At 42.5% G+C, this 16,774-nt stretch overlaps 3 protein-coding genes across 3 annotated transcripts in view; 1 reads left to right on the forward strand and 2 right to left on the reverse strand.

Moving 5' to 3' along the window:
- The window catches only part of LOC128297245 (Kv channel-interacting protein 4-like), a 46,917-nt gene extending 41,544 nt beyond the window's left edge, over nt 1-5,373 (reverse strand). The window contains exons 1-2 of the mRNA XM_053032854.1: nt 4,766-5,373; nt 4,505-4,558 (exon numbers count right to left, since the gene is read on the reverse strand). Coding sequence (XP_052888814.1) covers nt 4,505-4,558; nt 4,766-5,270 — 559 coding nt within the window. The 5' untranslated portion in view covers nt 5,271-5,373. The remainder of the gene's footprint in view (nt 1-4,504; nt 4,559-4,765) is intronic.
- A 5,874-nt stretch (nt 5,374-11,247) lies between these two features.
- On the reverse strand, nt 11,248-12,893 carry LOC128310614 (zinc finger protein 436-like). Its single transcript, XM_053047302.1, has 2 exons — nt 12,628-12,893; nt 11,248-12,537 (listed from the first exon to the last, which is right to left on the reverse strand). The coding sequence occupies exons 1-2, from the start codon at nt 12,879-12,881 to the stop codon at nt 11,424-11,426; spliced, it is 1,368 nt and encodes a 455-aa protein (XP_052903262.1). The 5' UTR covers nt 12,882-12,893; the 3' UTR covers nt 11,248-11,423.
- Nucleotides 12,894-14,304: 1,411 nt separating this feature from the next.
- Nucleotides 14,305-16,455, forward strand: LOC128309354 (zinc finger protein 184-like). Its single transcript, XM_053045719.1, has 2 exons — nt 14,305-14,536; nt 14,601-16,455. The coding sequence occupies exons 1-2, from the start codon at nt 14,381-14,383 to the stop codon at nt 15,744-15,746; spliced, it is 1,302 nt and encodes a 433-aa protein (XP_052901679.1). The 5' UTR covers nt 14,305-14,380; the 3' UTR covers nt 15,747-16,455.
- The last annotated feature ends 319 nt before the right edge of the window (nt 16,456-16,774 follow it).

Here is a 16,774-nt window from a genome sequence, read left to right on the forward strand (position 1 = left end):
ATACACCGTTTGTTCTATTAACATTTGAGGTTTCACTGAATATTTTATTGCTTTTATTCTCGGCACAAAGCTCTTTGGTTGGCTCATGCTCTGCCCTGAAAAAATAGGAGTAGAATCCTAAGGATCTTAAAGGTTCTATTGACAACTCTTCAATCCAGCTTTAGAATGGATCACCCGCGGCTGAGGGTTCAAATCTTCAATGTAATCTAGACCCTCTCATACGGAGTGGATGCTCAACAGAATATCGAGCAGAGTAGATGGGAAATCTCGCGTTGGCGAGGTTCCCCAACTCTGAGATATGTAACAAAACTTTCAATTTCAGATAGCGTTCAGGTGTATTTAATGTTTCAAAGGCGCTGGGGGCCTCGTAAGATAAGTTCAGTTAGCGTTCTATACAGTAATTAAATGCTAGTTATATTCTTGACACTAAAGCACATCAACTCTATCCAATATTCTATCAATATTTTCGCTGTTCTAACGATGGAAAAACCACAATTGCATTACTGGGATATAACTCACTATTTCAACAAGAAACTGTGTAAAATTAACTGAAATTAATTGCTTGCGCTCTGTTCATTGCGCATGAGAATGAAATAAACATATTCCATGCTCGGTATCGAAATAGGCAATAATGGGTGAAACACATCATTATTCATATTATTCATTACCGTTTACAGAGCAACATTCATACGTGCCCCTAACAGTTGTTACATCATTCACCTGAAGATCACCAGGCGTCTCCATTGACATGTTTGCAGATGTTTTGTGGAACAATTGCAATCGAAACTAGGAACTGGTTCAGACAACCGCAAAAACAAACATGTCAACAGCATCAACCTGCGGGCCCTTGGTTGCACTCAGTATGATGATAGCAAAATAAATATTTATCCAACCAACGAACATTTCCGCGGCAATCGACAATAATGCCGCTGTCACGCAGGCAAAGCAAAACATAAAAACAAAAACAAAACACGACGTGGGAATGTGCACCACTGGGTGTGTGTATTGGCTCTATTGTACTGTGTTCGGGTCAACGTATTTAGCCCATTTACGACGTTTGTAATAGCACACAACCACACGGCGAGATCAAAGGTTGGTGTGAGTGCGTCGTACCATAAAGCACGAACGCCCCGTTTTTTTTTTTTTTTTTTTGAAGATGAGCTCAATGAGGAGAACTCAATGACGGACTGTGCAGAAGGACGTAAAATCAAATCGAAATTGAATCATCCCATACACATTAGGTGAAAGCAAACGCAATGGCCATGTTACAGTTTGGCTATTCGGTTAAAATGACCCACCGGGGTCCACTAGAAATGGTGGTCGTTAGATCGGTTATTCGGTTTTCCGACACTGCAAAGATAAATAAAGTGGCTGTAAATGTGTTTTTCGTATGATTTTTTTTTTACCGAGACGTTCCCCCCCAGCAGTGCCAATGATATGACCGGTATTAGGAAAACCATAAACGATGATCTATTTGGCGAACGATAGAAAGAGAAAATGTTGCATACAAATACATAGCATGGTTTGTATAGTTTATTACTCAATGCAATGCAACAGTTTACTTCGAACGTTTTTTTAAATAGATATCTGCATTATTATGTTCAAATTTTTTATTAAGATGTGGAATGGTAATTACACTACATATTTAAAAGAAAGAAATAAACCAAAGCGTATTAAACAATGAATTCAAAAACAAAGGATTCACATGTTTAAGATTTTCCTTAACTTTAACATAATAATTACTTTACTAATAATATACTAACACAATACAATAATATACAATAATTACTACAATCAGCTATGATCGACTTTTAGATTTAATGCAAAAAAATCCCCTGCCATTTGGAGTGATCGATGAGGAATTATTTTTCTGGAATTTTGTACAAAAAAAACCCCTGCTTGACACCAACGACTTGTGGAAGAAATGAAAATGTTCGAACCATAGGAATACTCATCGGTCGATATCTCCGTGGTGTACAGTGCCAAACGATTCAGATATCGGCAAAAACTCATCACTGGCTGTAGGTACTTTCCAAACCCGCGAAAAAGCAACAACAATAATAAAAAAGGCCTCCCATACCAATCATCTCCCCTATTCGGGCAATGTGCAAAATGTGCTTTTTCGCCTGGCTGCTGCATTGATTCATCTCGTACTCGTACTTTTTTTTTCTATCTTGTTGCCTTTAATCCTGCCTTGAAAGAATAGTCAGTATGTGTGTGATAAATTGAACGCTCCTACCCGCAGCTGTTTGGTCGATCATAGTGGAAGAAGTAAAAACAAAAAAAAACGAACACACATACATTTGGCTTCAGCAGCTGAACGGAATGTTGCCGAAAATGAAACACGTTCGGCGATGTGGCGTGTTAAAAATTTAAAGCCAGTCCTCGAAAGTATTCGATGCGAGCGTGACCGAAATCTTTGAACAAAAAAAAAACCGCCAGAACCCACTCATCTTGCCATCTTCTATGCCCGTCGTGTCATCGTGGGCCTTACACTCTCAAACACGATCGATTGCAAAAAGTGCAAAAAAAAATTGGTTCTTTCACGCGCCACAGATTTTTTGCCCCCGAATTAGGGGGGCTGAAGGCAAAAACCCGTTCATCCAATTTTACTGGACATTTAAAATATGACTCCAAAGCGTATGATCAACTGTAACAAAACCGAGTTGACAGGTGTGGAAATGAATAGTAATCCAGGTTTTGGTTGCCATAGTAATGCTGTCATGCGACTAGCGCTGCAAAGCAGATAAATAAATGCTTAAACTACGCGTGCCTAATTCATTCCACTAAACATTTACTATTTTACACTAGCGATCTACCACTTGTTGCCAAAAATGGGCATTGACTATGCTACAGCTACGCTCATACGCGATATTGCCAGCCATTTAATATTCACGGTTATGAATTCACAAGCGATAAACACACTCACCACTCATAAATCAACCGCCAACGTGGTTTTTCTGCCTGCGTCTGGTTCGGCCTAACGAGAGCTGGCAAAGATTCATACCGAAGAACAAGAAGAAGAAGAAAAAAAACACACACACACATTTTACAAATTCATTTTGATTTGTTTACCGGCAAAACCAACGGCAAGGAGAGCGGTGTGAAGGGAAGAAAGAAAGATGGTGCCCTGGGTGTTATGATACCAGCTCCATCGGGTTACGGCTCCGATGGTTAAACCGTCGAGTTGATTCGGTATGCATAAGACGTCCCCGGACAACCAGCAGAGCGTCGAACAAAAATGCCCTCTGTACCGACACGTTTCATTGCCGTTTCCGCCGAGCCAATCCACGGTATATTTGCTTTTCCTTATTTTTGCGCCGGAATTGAAAACGGAATAATTTCATAATAAATTCATATGATTTCAGCTAAAATTGATTCCACCGAGTGTGATTTATTTTAATCGCCAAACGATAAGGTGAAATTAATGCGTACTGTTTAGTGTTGGGCGGATCGGATCGAATTCTGGGATTCGATCCTTCGTCGGATCAATCCAGGATTCAATCCCTAATACAGGATCCTTTGGATTGGTATCCAAAAAATCCTTCAGGATCCGGATCTGTCATGACGAGAATCCGAGTTCGAAATCCAAAACAAAAGATTAGAACATGTAATTGGGAAACACATTATTTACTACAAAAATGGGATCATTATTATAATCTTTGCAGAAGATTGATATTAATGATCCCTCCTAACAGATCCATGTGAATGATTCTCAAAGGATTCACACAAATGACTTGAAAATGAAATAGTAAAACCAAATAATTTATTTTATCTATAATTACACTCTAAATTGAGCAATCAACAGTTAATAGAAGCAGAAGCAATAAATAATGTGAAATACCAACAGTTCGTTACGAATCTAAACTGTCCCCAAGGTCCGCGAGCGGCGGCACAAACTCGTACGCTTAATTTGATAGGACTCTTACATCATTCGACCAAACTGTTGCAAGGCATCGACTAACAACTATTCGTCCGCTGCCAGACGATCGTTGGATGATGGGGGAAGTTTTCCCGAGACGCAGAGAAAAATGTTTCATTGCTTAATCATGCCAGAACGGTAAGTTGGGCTGTGGCAGAGTGTGTCTGTGTGCAGGTTTGTCAACAGAATGGTTTCGCCCACGCTCAATACCCCGTTTTTGTTTTCTACAACACTCATTCGCTCGAAAGAAAAAAGCTTTATTTCGCAAGCATCGGTAGTAGTAACGTTAATCAGGGTGTGTGATAAAAAAATGTGTTATAAAAAAACACGTAGAACCTAATAAAATGATTGATGATTGTTGTGGTTTTTTGTATTCATTTCATTTCGGTTCCGCTATAGCCTTGCGCAATATAAATATCTTTTCAACGGATAATTGTTGAATACCCTCCCAAACTCATCATAGGACACTTATTAAGATTATTCGCATTTGTTTACATTACTTTTGTTTGATCATACTACACAAAAAAACTGTCAGCCAACATTACATATCACTTCAAAACGATTCCCCACGCATCTACTTACACTCGTAATTGCCTTCCTCCTGATCGCTGGCTTCCTTCTGCTCGTCCATGTTCGCTACAGCATCGGCAAGGATCCGAGAGGAGAAGAGAAAAGAAACATCCACAAAACCCCTTTGTAAGCAGTGTAAGTGTTACCGATCACGCGTAAGAAATAGCGAACCAAATCGCCACTTCAATCAAACACTCGCGCCCGATCGCCGATCAAATCGCGAGCCGATTGAATTTGACGTTTGATCGTCACCGAACGATAACGCATACTGACCACTTCGACAGCACCGACACAGCAGACAGTCGCGCAGACAGGAGGTAGACGACGCGGTGGACGGTTGTATCGAGGCAGAGGCCGAAGATGACGCAGCATTGCCATGGCGATGCTGCTTCGTTCGCCGCTGCCCTTTGTGGTGGGCCAGCTGGGGTGTCGCCCCGAGCCAGCTTCCGTTGCCACCGTCCGATGCTGCACCGCTACCATACTGCCCCCCGGTGGCAGTGTCTAGCGTCAGGTACTCGATTTGCGGTGCGCCACCGGCAGTTGGAGCACTGGGCATCACACCAACCGGTGCCGACCCGTTATGGGAGGTGGCGACGAGTGAATCAACGGTCGAGGAGCTGCCGGTGGACACCGTATCGTCCGGCTCAACCGGGATGGCCGTGAATCCGCGCGAAGTCCATCGCATCAGTGCAATGTCCGTCGCGGTCGCTGATGGCAACTGGTGCCCGTCGGCACTGACCGTGCTGCTGCTTCGATGGCCACGATTCACGAGCTGCATTCTGGTCGGATGGTTCACTCCGCCCCACGATCTGTCGCACGATCGTACCAAACCTCCGCTCCACGATCACACCATCGAATTGCGTGCACTTAGGTCACTATTCGTTGGTTGTTTCACTCGTTGCCCTTTGGCACTCCTGAGATCGTACGACACAAACAAACACACACACACGCGAAATCACAGCTGAGTGACCACGGGACTGCGGATAGAGAGAGGCACTGATTCACTTGGGTATCATCGAAACCGCCACTACCGACGATGATGTGACGATCCGCATCGATGTTGATGTCAATCTCGATGACGGGACAACAACAATCTCCGCACACTCACGCACACTCGGAACCACGTTCGTTCGTCACCGCGATCGTGAAATCAAATCTTCCGCCCCACGTAGCTTTCGCAGTATGGTGCGTTTATAATTGGATTGCATCCAAAAATAAACATTCATCGCAGCCGGACTTTTGCCGGGCCGGATACCAACTCTTCCCCGGCTCCGCCAGTCTCCCTTGGACTGGGACACTAGAAGACCGGGAGGACTTGGGAAAGGTTAGTATCTACCAGCCACTTTCCCGCTTTGCGAGGTAGACGGGAATGGAAAAAGCCAACCGAGTGTTAAGGAGCGCTGTGGTTTCGGTGTAGCGAACAGTAAGACCACAGCAGATGAACACATTATGACAGATACACCGCGCGAACAAACAGCAATTATTGCAGTGAACTTCCTACTGGAGGATGGTGGTAAGCTCGGCCCGGAAGTGTGCAAAGATGTAATTAATTTTACGCCTTGTCTTGCAATCGTTTGCTGCCGTGCTTGGGGTTTACCGTCTGGGTACTAGAATGGTCTGGTTTGTGTTCCAATTATGCATTGATCGGGGTTTTAATCGGCAATCATTCAACTACCATCTGGTCTCTGTTTGTATCATTAAAGTAAATAAGAAAGATTCCTGTAGTATCCCCAGAATTCACCTTTGTGTTTCAAACCTTTGATGACTCTTTTATTTTTATAACCTTCCAAATATGTTTTAACTAGAATCGAAATGCTGCACACGGTAGGACCGCGGCAGGACTAACTGAATAGCTCTTGCGGTTGTTGAGCCGGTAAGAAAGGTAGAGTCGAAATGCTTTAACATTCGACCTCCGTCGAGCACTGTCGTCTGCCAACTCAACCCAACCCGACCTTTCTGGGGGTCCGACATCAAAAATTCAATTTTGGTCAATTTTGGAATGACACGTCTCTTCTGCCCGTATGGACAATCAAAGAGAATTCTTTACGGGATGGGTTGTCCGGTATCATTATGATGACATGAATAGCCGGTCAACGTCACAGCTCCTCTTCTAGCGACCAACAATCGTTATGAGCATCAGTTTTGAACCAAGTTCATGTCGCCGAGGGTCCCAATCTCGATCATCTTTACATGTGTTCTGTACAAAGAAGTTTTCTCACACTATAGAAAGATCTGATTGCAGCCAGCATTCTAGTGTGTATCTTAACGTTGATGTACGGAACTGTAGATCATGCAGCAATCGAAATTCATTCTTCTACCAAGCACCAGAGAATTTCCGCATTCACAAAACATTAAACCATCCGTTTGCTCAAGAATAGTGAATCGATGCCTTGTGATTGAAATCTTGGTATCATCTACCCCATATACAAACAAAAAGATAAGCTAGAGTGCAGCAATTACAGGGGTGTTACGGTGTTGAATACCGCCTACAATATATTCACCCTTATACTACTAGATCGTCTTGTCCCATTCGTTGAAAAGGTAGTTGGGCACTACCAGAGGAGATTCCGAAACAGAAAATCGACCACTGATCAGATCTTCACCATGCGACAAATCTTAGAGAAGATGGCGGAACAGCAACTACACTCCTTCCATCTCTTTATCGACTTCATCGACACGCCGGATAAGTAAGTAAGTAAGTAATGTTAATATCATATAGAACTCTCTTCTATTTCTAGCATGGAAAATTCAAAATGATTCTTAATTATTAACCCTATGGCTATAGTGTGCTGGTTTCTTTAACTTCATACCAATCTGTACTCGTTCTCAATATCTGCAAATAATACTGCATACTAATATAACTCGGACTACAATCACGGAATGATTAATTTGCCAGGAAATTTGCAAACATCCTCTAGCAAATGGCATTGAAAATTGGCACAATGTTTGCCGATTCAGACGAATGTTTGTTTCTACATACCCGTTTCGCAAAAAAAAAAAAAGAAACCCGGTGGCAAAGCTTGCCTTGTGCAGTACTGTGCCTTGCAGCAACGCCGGATAGCGCACAGGGCATTCACTGGCACCAACTTCTACAAATCAATTTACCCGCTGACACTGACACTACTCTAAACAACTTTCCTTGTACGTTCCAACAGCTAGTGTGCGCCATGTGGCCAAGAAGCTGACGTCCTCCGCTCCCTGCCCGTTCCCTTCAACCCTCGACCACCCTGACGGCCTCCAGACATTCGGTGGTACCAACAACCGAGGTGATATATTTGAAACTTGGCCAAATTAAGAACAACAAACAAAGCGAAAATATTACGAACCGCCAGAAAATCGAAGTGATCCTTCGAAACCTCACTGCGAGACTATTAATGGCGATTGCATGGGTTTCGTGCCGGTTCGCACCAGCAACATTCCGACCGTAATTAATGAACCTGACAAATCTTGTGACTTTGCCAAGCAATCTGCTGTTCGTCGTCGACAGATGGCGGCAGGGTCGGCATCGGGCCGAGACAGCCGGACGGATGATGCTGGTCATGTAACGGATCCGTCCAATAGGACTCTTCGCACGAAGGGTCGCCGTTATGAAGCGATCGCGCGCACGCCAGAATGAATGTGCATCGATCGATCGTAATTTTACCGCAATTGCGTCGCTGTCAATATTTTGTCATCGCAAGCAATCGGAAACAGTTGAAGCGTAGCAATTAATCGTGTTTAATCGCACTTCGGTGGCAACAAAGTCTAATGAGGACTCTCTTTCTCTGGAATGGATTCACTGGACTAATAATGTCCATAAAACCAATCTACATCACGTCACCTGCTTGCATCCGATCGTTTGTTTCTTCACTAGCAGTAATTACAATTTAGTGAAACATTGGTGATGAAAAACAGTATCCAATGCGCCACCGACAAGCTCAAGGTTGTTCGTTTTGCTACAAAAAATGTTTCCGTCCATGTTTTGCAGCGAGGGGGATTTTTCATAAGACCATTTTGTCGGTTAGCTTGACAACCGTTGAAACATAATCCATCGCACAAGTGCCCCGCTCAGGGACAAGAATGGGCGCCGATTCTAATATTATAAAGCGCACAACACACTTGGACGCTCATCCGGCTTACCGAAGCGGACGCGGAAATTTTCAATGAACTCGCTTCCAACATCGCCCGGCTTGGAACGCGTGCGGACATTCTACTAACGCGGGGCGTCACACAGGTTCTGCGCACATCGAGCGCACGGTCAGGGCCGTGGATAACTTCATGCTCTACGGCTGATGTGTCCCCGACTAATGGGACAGAGTGCGACTGAGTCAGCGAAACTGTTGACGTCCATTTGCTTAGCAAGCTCGTAAATATTCACTCTATGGGATAAGAACCGCGTGAAAAAAACACACAAATCAGAAAGATGTGGAGGAAATAAAACGAAATATACTACTCAAGAGTGGTTTTACATTTCCTTCTCTTTTGCTAGTTGTGAACTGCTTGCAAGCGAATAAAATTGGATCTTCTTGTTCAACAAACCCCACCACACATTACATTGCCAGCATGGCTTTCAACGAGTGAACTTGTTAAAGTGTATTATTGCCCATCATTACCTACCGAATGCGTGGTGTGATATTCGATCGACGCGCATCTTTAACCCCCATATCGAAACCACAATTGGTTTCGTGAAAACGCAAGCAATCAAATATCGACGATAAACACTGTGGAGTGGAAAAATATTCATCTCAAGCATCTTGATCCACCGTACAAGGAACCTATTTTGCCACCATCACCCAAGGCGGAACGGCCTAGCAAATGCGATCCCACCCTTCTTCCGATTTAGAAATATAAAGTTCACAACATTTTCAATACGCTATAAATACATCAACTAACCTCCGACCCTCCCACAAACAATCCAACCACACACTGCAGGCGGAGAAAAATCTTTAACCGCAAAACCCGCATCCGACCGATTCCCTCTACGTGTTGGACGGTTGGAGGTCGTACGGTGCAAAGAAAAGATGCGTACCGTGGACGGTGAGGACCCGGCACCGATTATCGCTACCGTTATGTACATTTATTAAGCTACCAAACACCGAAAAGGTCAGAAAATTGAAATCACGTTCGGGTCGGAGAAGGTTTTGTTGTTTTTTTTTCTTTCTTCTCACAATCCACAATATACGATCACTCCGCGATCGCGATCACAGCGTACGGCGTTGATTTCACACACCTCAAATTAGATTCACACAGCTTCACCGTACGTTCGACCGTACGCGGACCAGATTGCGCATACACTGACATTCAGACAACATAAATTATGACGAACCGGTGCCGCTTGTGATCCGCACGGATACGGCATCCCGACCACGAGATGGGCAGGTTTTTATCACTGAGAAGTGTGTTACATTTTTACACCGGCGTCTCAACTACACATTCCGTATTATTGCAACATGAACCATCCATTTAATGGCTGAAACAAAACCAACTGTGACGCAGTGATGGGTACGTGTCAGAGCTGGTGGTAGATTCAGGTGTTTGCATGACAAAAAATAAAGAACGCATCGTAGCATTACCCGAACGGAAACAAAACAAAACTGCACTACAATGAACCCGAACTCGTCGCAAGAAAACCACGCGGCTGTGTGTGTTTTTGTGCCTTGCAGTTGCACGGAAAAATTCTCCCACCGACCGATCGACGATCGCGACCGGTGTGCCGCTTGCAAACGCTTTCAAATCCCGTTCCGTACTGACAACACGCGATATGCGTGCGGGGTTTCACCGACGGAAGCATCTGGACGAAGTGCTGAGTGTCCATCGTGGACAATGCGAGCAGTCCTGGGCAGGCCACACCGAGTACACCTACTACCCAAGAGACACCGGCATCACGGTGATGAACATCCGCGAGTGCTCACACGCAGCGCCGTGAGATCATTCCTCGCTTCGCTAGCGTCTGGCGCGCATGCATAGGCGTACGAGGGCTAAAATTACACCGGTCTCGCATTCGCTCTTACGCAGCGCGCTCTCGGTAGCGTTGAAATTCTCGTCGCATTCAAACAGGTCAATAGAGTTGCACTGTTCGGGAATTGTTTTACTAAAAACAAAAAAAGATAATTATTATCTGTTTAAAGCATGATCATTAATCAAAAGTAAGAAATACATTACTACACTACAACATTTCAATCTCTACTATCTTTTAGATCCAATTTTACAATGTCTATGAATATGGTAACCTACGGGGTGCGTTTATTTTTCTGTTAATTATTCCTACTTACCTACTTCAATCTTTGATTCATTTGTAATACTTTTTATACGAGATTTATCTTCCTTATAGGAAGAAATCCATTAACCCCATTATCCCAGGGGTACGAAACCTTTATCCAAAAAGAGCCCCAAAGTAGGGGTCAATGGCAATATTCATTTGGATATATTAAGAACTCGATATATTTAAATAATATATCAATTCAATTGATTTCATAAAATTATTTGCTTTTCGTTAATAGTTTTTAAATTCGTGAAATTTTGCGAAATTTTATGAAATATTAAAACAGTATCAAAACCATTATAACGGGGAGTTCTCATTTTAACGCTCACTTTTTCGACTTGATTTCACCCGTACTTTGCACACTACAAAACACAACATAGTTAATCAAAATTGACCTTGAAAGTGGTACTGGCACTAGAGCCACTCTTAAATTATTGTCTAAATTCATTGAAGAGCACCGCAATAACATTTTGTTGCATTTTTTTATTTAAAAAAACAACTTTGAATAGAAGGGTTTTGAGTATGAAATTTCGTACATTGGGATGTATTGGGTTAAATCGCTTGAAACTATTATAAAACTTTAATTTTTGATCAATGCAATGGCTTTGAGTTTAGGTGAACGGTATACTTAAACTACAATCAAAAGTAAACTTTCATCCTTCTCTATTCGTTTTTAACTCCCTTAACACCTTACACCACACCATGATCAATCCGCCGATGGGCCATCAGTTTCCATCGCTGGAAGAATCGTTTCGAACAATCGGTACACTCAAACGGCTGCTCGCCAGTATGCACCTTCCGTATATGCACTTGGAGTTTGTAATTTCGACCATACTTCTTTCCGCAATGGTCACACTTGAAGAGATCGATGTTCTCATGCTGCTTCTCGTGCACCAGACGATCGCTGTAGGTGCGGAATCCTTCCCCACATATACGACACTTTTTCGACCGTTCACCCGTGTGAACTGATTGGTGATCACGCAAATGGGAGCGCAATTTAAAACGCATCTCGCACACGGTGCACTCGTACGGTCGTTCCGTGGAATGCGTATTTTGATGAATCGCAAGGTCATGGCGGCGAACAAACGACTTCGAGCAGGTGTTGCATTGGAATTTCTTCTCGCCATGTATTTGCCGATGCGATAGCAACGTGCTGGAGGTGTGGAACGCTTTCTGACAAACGTCGCACACGTACGTACGTATTCCCACGTGTTTGCTCTTCATGTGACTGTGCAGGGCCGCACGGCCACGGTAGCTAGCGGGACATTCGGTACACCCGTATCTTTCCTTTGATTCCGGCGAGGGTTTTTGTTTCGCTAGCTGGGCATTTTTGCAGGAGCGTTTGTAGCAAATGTCACAATTGTAACTCCCGGAGGATGTGGAGCTGATTTCCGTCTTGTGAATTTCAAGCCCATGCTGCTTTAAATCCTTCAACGAAGTAAACTGCAACCCAGTACAGGCACAACAACTGAGTACAAGACTGGTCGGCGGTTCATTTTTTGCTGCTGCTTCAACATTTCCTTCCTCAGATATGTTGGAATTTTCGATGGAGTTTGAAGCTTCCACAATATCCTCACACAGCGCGCCATCATTATTGTCGGCAAAAAGTTCATTGTCTTCTATTTCGAAGTCATCTAAAACACTGTACACTTCATAATCAGATTCTTCTATATCCTGCATTAGTTGTTTTGTCGTCGGTTGCACTTCTGCTTCATAGTATGTTTCCTCCGTAACAATATTTTCCGATTCATCTATATAACCTTCCTCCGATGTATTCCCGCATTCTTCAATTTTATATAGCAAGCTGTAAATGGTTTGGAAAATGCAATAGAACGGTATTTTGTAAAACATTGACAATCACAAAATAGCTCTATATTATATACGAGATACTTACTCTTCGCTAACAGCATTACTCGCAACTGCACGAAGATGAGCATCCGATTTTAGACATTTTTTACGGAAATTGTTACAAGTTACAATAAAATATGCGCATTCTTCACAAAAACATTGAGGAAGACCATCGCCTGAAGACACACTTAAACCGGTAAGCGAATGAAACATTCCGTCCAGTGTTATTTGGTGGATTTTCTTAAAAACCGAGACATATTTTTCTGCATTCTTTTGCAGACACGCACGGCACGTTTCCATCGTAAATTTATTTCGTTTTTATCATTTACAATGAAGTATGTTGCGTTTGTTTAGCACCACCAAAACACTTTTCCTTTTGATTGGATTGGATTGTATTGGGTGTTCCGCAGTAGAAGGTTCCCTCGGAGGAACTGTCAATAAGCACAGTGGTGCATTCTCGGCCGAATTGTTGAAAAATTAATTTCGTTTGTTTATATGTTTGAAAAAGCTCGTTGGTTTCTCAGTATTTTTACCATTTTGTCTGTAGTTTTCAGATAATATTTTCAATCTTTCTGCTGCACATACAATGTATTCTGTTGACATACGTTTTGTTCGCTTTGGGTAATTGCATCTTACGAAAATGTTCGACTAATCATCAACTAAAGTTTTGTAATTCCAGCAGAAGTATTCGCATTCTCTCAGGTCCTCCCAGTCTGGTTTCGTTGAAAAATTCCTCTCTAAGTAGCGCATCACGAGCACCGTTTTGTCGCAGCAAATGTAACAGCATTATAATATTCGTATCGTAAAGAATATTTCTTGTCAACAGGTGGTTATGATAGGACATCAGAACAGCCAAATTCAATTGATAGTATGAACCGCTTTTCAACGCCTTCTGGTAACGTTCCATCAATGTTGCATCGCTAAATAACGATCTTAGCATTTGCATCTGCAATTTCAGTACTTCTTCGTTGTCCAATCCATTCAACTTTTCTTGCAGACCTTCTGCCTCTTTTTTATAATCGTGTCTATCTGTATCTCTCGCCAACGAAACAATGTTTATTTCGTCTGAATGCACGGGAGATGCGTGCATGTTTTCCGTCCCAGATATTGTGTTCCTCAGTGTTCGGTATGCATTAAGTGAGGTGATTGATGGAATCCCTTTTTGGACGCTTGCTAACATTTCCTTGAAAGCTTCCTTGGTGTAATACAGTCTGTAAAACTCCTGCATAACCCCCAAACATTGCTCACCATCCTTCGAAAGCAGTATTCTCCTTGCAATTGCATGCACGGGATCATCTAATGTAAGTTTCTCAAAAAAGTGCCACTTTTGTGTGTAATCTTCCGAAGAGCTCCAGTTCACCTTCAACAGTTCCTCCAACGTTGTGTAGTTACGTACGATCGTTCGGCAAATGTGAAGAGCAGTTTTCAGCAGCTTAGCTAAAAACAGTACTTTCTCTACTTCCTTCAGCACTATCGGTTGCATTAGGGCTTCCACAATTGCATTAATATCAGCGGCGAGAAACACAACATCCTCAAAATTGTAGGTGTTTAAATTTTCCACTAAATAAATGGACGAGAGGTCCATGTTTACAATCACACGGCTTCACGCCAGATTGACAGCTGATTTGGAGGAAGCACAAAATGTCAAAGTAATGTTTACGACTGTTTGTTTACGTTCCGCGTCGAACACATCAATCGGAGAATTGGTGCAAAATAAGGCTTTTCGTATGCACTAGAACGGAAAATCTTTTAATATTTCTAATATTTAAACAGTCTTTCACTTGAAAACTGAACGAACAATGAGTTTTCACAAGATAGATACTCTACCGAATATCGATTCTGTATCGATGTGTCGACTTTGTCTCAGCTGTGGCCCAGCTCAGTACGTATCGCTACACGCTCTGCATCAAGGTGTACCCCTCACTAAAATTATCAGACTTTGCTTTGGAATTAAGGTAGATAATCTTTTCAAATAATGAAAAACTTAAGCTATAGTCTTTTGAGTGTTCCAATTTTTAGATCCCCCGAAATGAAGGACTGGCACAAACCGTGTGCAACATTTGCTGGAACGAGGTGATAAAGTACAACGAGCTACGGAAAAAATATCTCGCCTCGGATAAAATTCTTCGTGAAGCACAAAGGAATAAATGCGCATTACAAAATGGACCTAACGATCAACGATTAGTTCTTCCTTCTAAACCTAAGGAGGAATCCGCAGAAATAGATTCAATTATGTCTAGTCATCAGCGTGGAATATTAGACCCATCAGACGAGCATTTTAGTATGAACCATCAAGACTACGAAAATCAACTTGTTGTACTATCGCCGCTTGTTCGGATCGATCATAATGTCTCTGAACAACCCGGCACAGATAAACCCATCCATACAGATAAGTCTGAGCAAACCGATTCGTCTAAAATTGAAAAAGAAATGCTTGACACTAAACATTTCTGCTGTGGTTGCAATCCCTCGCCAGAATTTACAAGTGCGCAAGAACTAAATACCCACTGCAATCTAGAACACAAAAAGTACCGTATCTCGGATAATTCAATCCGTCCCTTCGAATGCAACACGTGCTACCAACGTTTTTTAACCGAGACACTTCTTGAGCACCATAAAAATCGACCCAATCGGAAGAGATCGTACATTTGTAGATCGTGTTCCGCGGCTTACTTCACAAATTCAGCCTTAAAGCGGCACGAAAACATGTGCACGGTCATGGATAAGAACTATATCTGCGAAGACTGCGGCAAACGATTTCGGCAAATCATTACACTAAAAAACCACCGCAAACTGCACAAAACCGAGAAAACCTTTTCGTGTTCCGTGTGTTCGAAGGCTTTCAAACAAAAGTTTGAGCTTCCCATCCACATGGTAACGCACACTGGTGAGCAACCATTTCCATGTGATCAGTGTCCGGCTAGGTTCAAGCGAAAGCAAGCGCTCAAAAACCATCAGCATCGCCATGTAAATCCGCGGCCATTCAAATGTGATGCATGTGACGAGTGGTTTGGCAATCCTACAGCCCGAAAATATCATCACCAAACGGTACATGAAGGACTTGACCCTTTCCGCTGTGATCAGTGCGGGTTAAGCTATGGGCGAAGGGTGCGACTTAAGCAGCACATGAAGAAAATGCACGGAGAAGCTGTAGACGGAGAGTAAAAGGTATCGAGGCTATATAAATTGGGAAAAGCAGTTTCCTTGGTATCGCTGATGTGCCTACTCTATTATACCATCCTCAATTTCATTGGATTCCATCCGCGACGTATCGCAAATAATTATAGTAAAAATTAAACTATAGAATAGCAAAACTGGTATAGATAATTAGCGAAAAGGAATTTGCTATCGCATTTTGGAAATTTGAGTCTGAAACGAATTTAAGGTGTTGCTCAAAGCAACTATTTAGAATACGTGGTACTTTTGTCAAGCATATATACAGTCTTGGATTAGTCATCGAGCTCCATTGGTAAATCAAATATCTTGTAATATTGTCTATTATATAAGATAGATTTAAACTCCCAACCATACTATTGAGTAGGAGTCAGACAGGCTAGAATCGACAACATTGTAGCAACGGCTAGGTATATATTAATTAGGTTTGAATATGTTTAATCTGCTGATCGGCACATTATTTAAAAAAAATACCATTATACCGTAGAGAAAAAGCTAAAATATTCCACAACTCATTAAAATCTCCCCCATCATTCTCTACACAATTCAAATTCTTGTTCATGTCAGAGAGAAACATGTTTAAAATTTGTGGATTTAATGTCTACATGCGCTGTAAAACGTTACCAGATAAAGTTTGGTACAAAAATGTAATATCTTCGACTAAAACCATCAATTTATCTTCAATATACGAATGCTTCCATACGGATACGCGTCGAGTCATTCAGATTTTCCGACATGTTATGCAGATTTCAGGCGTACGTTACGACATCCACGAACTCCACGACGCCATCCAAAGACGCTATCCGAAAGTATTACCAATATGTGTGTTTTGTTCGGTTTTACTGCGTCCAATCGATGGCAACAGGTCACAAGCATAGGGTGCCGCTTGTTGCTAACAATTTGTAATGCATCTCTTGAGCCCGGACCAAGGCTCCGCGGAGCTGAGTACCGGTCGGCCGTTCTAGTTACAGCCGCGTTTGCGTTGGTGGCTCATCCCTCAGACCACGAGGTACAACCGT

Source organism: Anopheles moucheti, chromosome 2 (assembly GCF_943734755.1).
Source record: "Anopheles moucheti chromosome 2, idAnoMoucSN_F20_07, whole genome shotgun sequence".
Lineage (NCBI taxonomy): Eukaryota > Metazoa > Arthropoda > Insecta > Diptera > Culicidae > Anopheles > Anopheles moucheti.